At 31.2% G+C, this 3,486-nt stretch overlaps 2 protein-coding genes across 2 annotated transcripts in view; both read left to right on the forward strand.

The window, feature by feature from the left end:
• The first annotated feature begins 1,702 nt into the window (after positions 1-1,702).
• The window catches only part of LOC115242204 (coiled-coil domain-containing protein 47), a 33,912-nt gene continuing 32,128 nt past the window's right edge, over positions 1,703-3,486 (forward strand). Inside the window, exon 1 of the mRNA XM_029818313.1 lies at positions 1,703-1,873. The gene's annotated coding sequence lies outside the window, so the exon portion shown is untranslated. The remainder of the gene's footprint in view (positions 1,874-3,486) is intronic.
• LOC115242202 (uncharacterized protein CG7065-like) overlaps positions 1,883-3,486 on the forward strand; it is a 7,316-nt gene continuing 5,712 nt past the window's right edge. The window contains exons 1-2 of the mRNA XM_029818308.1: positions 1,883-2,472; positions 3,391-3,486. Coding sequence (XP_029674168.1) covers positions 3,434-3,486 — 53 coding nt within the window. The 5' untranslated portion in view covers positions 1,883-2,472; positions 3,391-3,433. The remainder of the gene's footprint in view (positions 2,473-3,390) is intronic.

Genomic DNA, 3,486 nt, shown 5'->3' on the forward strand with positions numbered 1-3,486 from the left:
ATAAATATTTTAAATTATAGATCATTTATTTAATAAATGATTAATATATCACCGAGCTTATCGTTATGTTAATTACTCGGACCTGCGATTCGACTATTTTATTGTGCGTTTTCAATCCGAATCAAATTTATATCGTCGAAAAGTCAAACGATAAAGCATGGGACAAAATATCTTTACTCTAAGTATCGATAGAAAAATAGTTATTATTCGTAAAAATCGCAACAAAACGATAATTTATAATTTAGATTTCTCTTCGATTCTTACTTTAAGAGAGATTCTTACTTGTATTTTATCGGTTTGAGAATAATTTTAATAGATTAATGAAATTTTTGCGATTAAAATCATAACAAACACAACATAAATCGGATAATTTTTAACTAAACTAATAATAAAAATTTGGATTACATATTTAACTATAATAAAAATCGTTTGCTTGCTCTTTACTCGTTCTCGCTCTCGCTTTCGATGACATCGGAGATCTTTATTTATCCATAATAAAAAATCCGGTTTATGTCATGTTTGGTATCATTTTAATCGCAAGAAATCATTAATCTATTAAAATTATTTTCAAAATGCAAAATATAAAAGTTTTACGTTCTATGGTAATATGACACATATATACTCGTGAAATACTACATAATAAATAATAACTCATTCTCGTTCTCGTTCTCGTTTTCGATGACATCGGAAATCTTTATTTATCTATAATAATTTATTTATAATATTCAAAAATATTATGTAATAAAAAGTAAAACATTTGTTTTATTTTAGAAAGTAATTTTTTGAAAATAATTTTAATGGATTAATGAGATTTTTAATTAAAATGACATCAAAAACACGATATTGTTAGACACTATTTTTGCTTCAAAGTGTTTGGTGGACAAGTGAAAGCGAAGAATTTTGTTCTTTGAGCGAAAATAGCGTTAAACGAAGCGTATCTATTGTTATGTTTATTTTCAAAAGATTTGTATAGTATTAATTATCTTATCGTTTTAATTACTTATGACTGTATGAATTAAAAGCATAATTTGATTTTTGCTTAAAATGCTTGATAATTTTGTTTCAAGAATAAGAAAAAAATGAAAGCATAATTTGATATTGCTTAAAATGCTTGATAATTTTGTTTCAAGAATAAGAAAAAAAATAAAAGCCATTTATTGTAAACATCTTCTATACGTTTTATATTTAAAAATTAGGGAACAAAATTATTAGGAAAATTAATTTAAGAAAATTTATTTATACATAAAAATACTTCAAATTTATCATCGCTGTTCGTAGTATATACTGGAATGGCAAAACATCACGCGCGCAGCTAATAAAATATTAATAAATTCATAATATTTCTCCGCAATTTTGATCCACAATTATGGATCTAGCACGTACATGCATCAACTGATTATTTTACCGTGGCACTGAAAAGTAAATCTGACCATGTAGTATGTAGTTCTGCCAATTCTAAAATGAATCTAGTTGACATTACTGTATCAGCTAGAAAAAGCGTCTTATGAAAAACGGCGGCGCGACCCCTCTCAGGCTTCTCTCTGCCGATAATACGGACACGCACTAAACTGTGATTTTATCGGCAGTCAAAAAATAGATTTGGCTACGTAATACTAAAAGCCCTTAAAATATAAATGTAGATGGCAAGTATTAAACGACTGTCGGTAAGTTTCCACGAAAAACGCCGGGATGGCCGCTCTGTGCTCTGTGTTCTGTCTGTAGTTTTCTCTCTGCCGTTACATAGTCATAATAATGTTTGGCACACTCGACATGGCCATGAAGAATGGTGAAGGAATTGACTCGTAAACGAGATTGAGAGGCGATCAGATTACATCGAGAAATTTCATCGAACGAACGAAAATCCGGCAATTAGGTAAGTCAACTCTGTCTGTTATTCGCGATATAGCGGGTTAACGAGATATCAACAAGGTCGGTGTCGAGGCCTAAGATATCGAGACAATGACGACGACGACAACGATAATGATGATGATGATTTAATCGAGCGCGCGTCGACTCGATATTTTCAGGATGACAATTCTTATTTTTCGCGAATGCTTCGCGTTACGAGCGCGTTTCCGCCGAGGACGCGAAGCCGCGTAGGTTTCCGCCGTTGCTCGTCTAACCTCCCATCATTCTATCCCACATTTGATTATTTGCATTTCGTTAACGCGCGATCGAGAACGCGGTAACGGTATTCTGTCGACGAAGCGACAGTTAGAAATATGAATTACATTTCGTGCTCGCCAAGTGCGCGAGTGATTGGCGACACTCGTGCGGAATCAACATGTCTCTCTTGTCGATCGATTTGGCAAAGTTAAAGGGGTCTTAACTTTGCTCGACTCCGTGTCCTTTCTTTTTTTTCTTGCGTTACGGAAATCAGTTCAGTTTCTGTGGTACATACTTGTGGTTTCTGGTAGTGGAACTGGTTGCTCTCTCTTTTCTGAGAGAAATTTTGAGATTCTTTTACGATTGGTAAGTAGCTGGAGAATTATTTACGTATCCTCCAGCAAGATAGTAGAGATAGCAATAATACTGTTAGCGATCGCATATAGATGATAAAAATAATAAATGCTTCATCCTATCCTGTGTAATAAAGATGCTGCAAGTTTTATTATGCGTACATGTATATAATGTGAAACAATTATATTTTAACTGCGATTATTGTAAGTGTACTAGTAATATGTGCGCTAATATCATCATTTTTTATGTATAGCTTTTTTATGTACATGGTAGAATCTCTTATAAAATCTTTTGAGAAACGAATTTACAAAGCTTATTGAAAATATGGGATTTTATGATACATTTTGTGCCATATGTGTGTCTCATATATGTGCATATCGAATACAAATTCATAGTTTCATTATATTTTTTAGAATCTAAAGTTAAGTATAACAAAAATGTCTCTATTCTTTATTTAATAATAATAATAATTAAATAATCATGTTATATACATTGGACATGAGATATTATATGTTTGATTAAATTAAATATTAGCGCATACAGCGACAACATGGTAAGTAAATACGGCTAATTCAAATTTTCCATCACAAATATAATAATTATAATATTAATTGCTATACTGGAAATTATCAGGAATTGCTACTACAGCATTGGCTGATAATAATAAATGCAATTATATTCGTAGATAAGTTCAATTATCTATGAATGTAATTTGCTTACATTTATTACATCGCATAATTTTTTTCTAACACACTTTCAAAGCAATCTAAAAAATTTTTCTTTTCCAAATTTTAGAATTTTTGTTGTAACTATAATGCAATTGTTATCTTGTGCCAACCTTGTCATATATATATATATATATATATATATATATATATATATATCATTGTCATCATTTTCCTGGCCTTTATAGGATTTCAATATTTTCAGAAAGCATTGTGGAGACTCTCCGCCCGCTAATTACGGCCGTATCATGCAGAACTTTGACGATCTCGATATAGAGGGACGTAATCCTTCTCACTTATC

This window comes from Formica exsecta, unplaced genomic scaffold, assembly GCF_003651465.1.
Source record: "Formica exsecta isolate Colony F162 unplaced genomic scaffold, ASM365146v1 scaffold579, whole genome shotgun sequence".
Lineage (NCBI taxonomy): Eukaryota > Metazoa > Arthropoda > Insecta > Hymenoptera > Formicidae > Formica > Formica exsecta.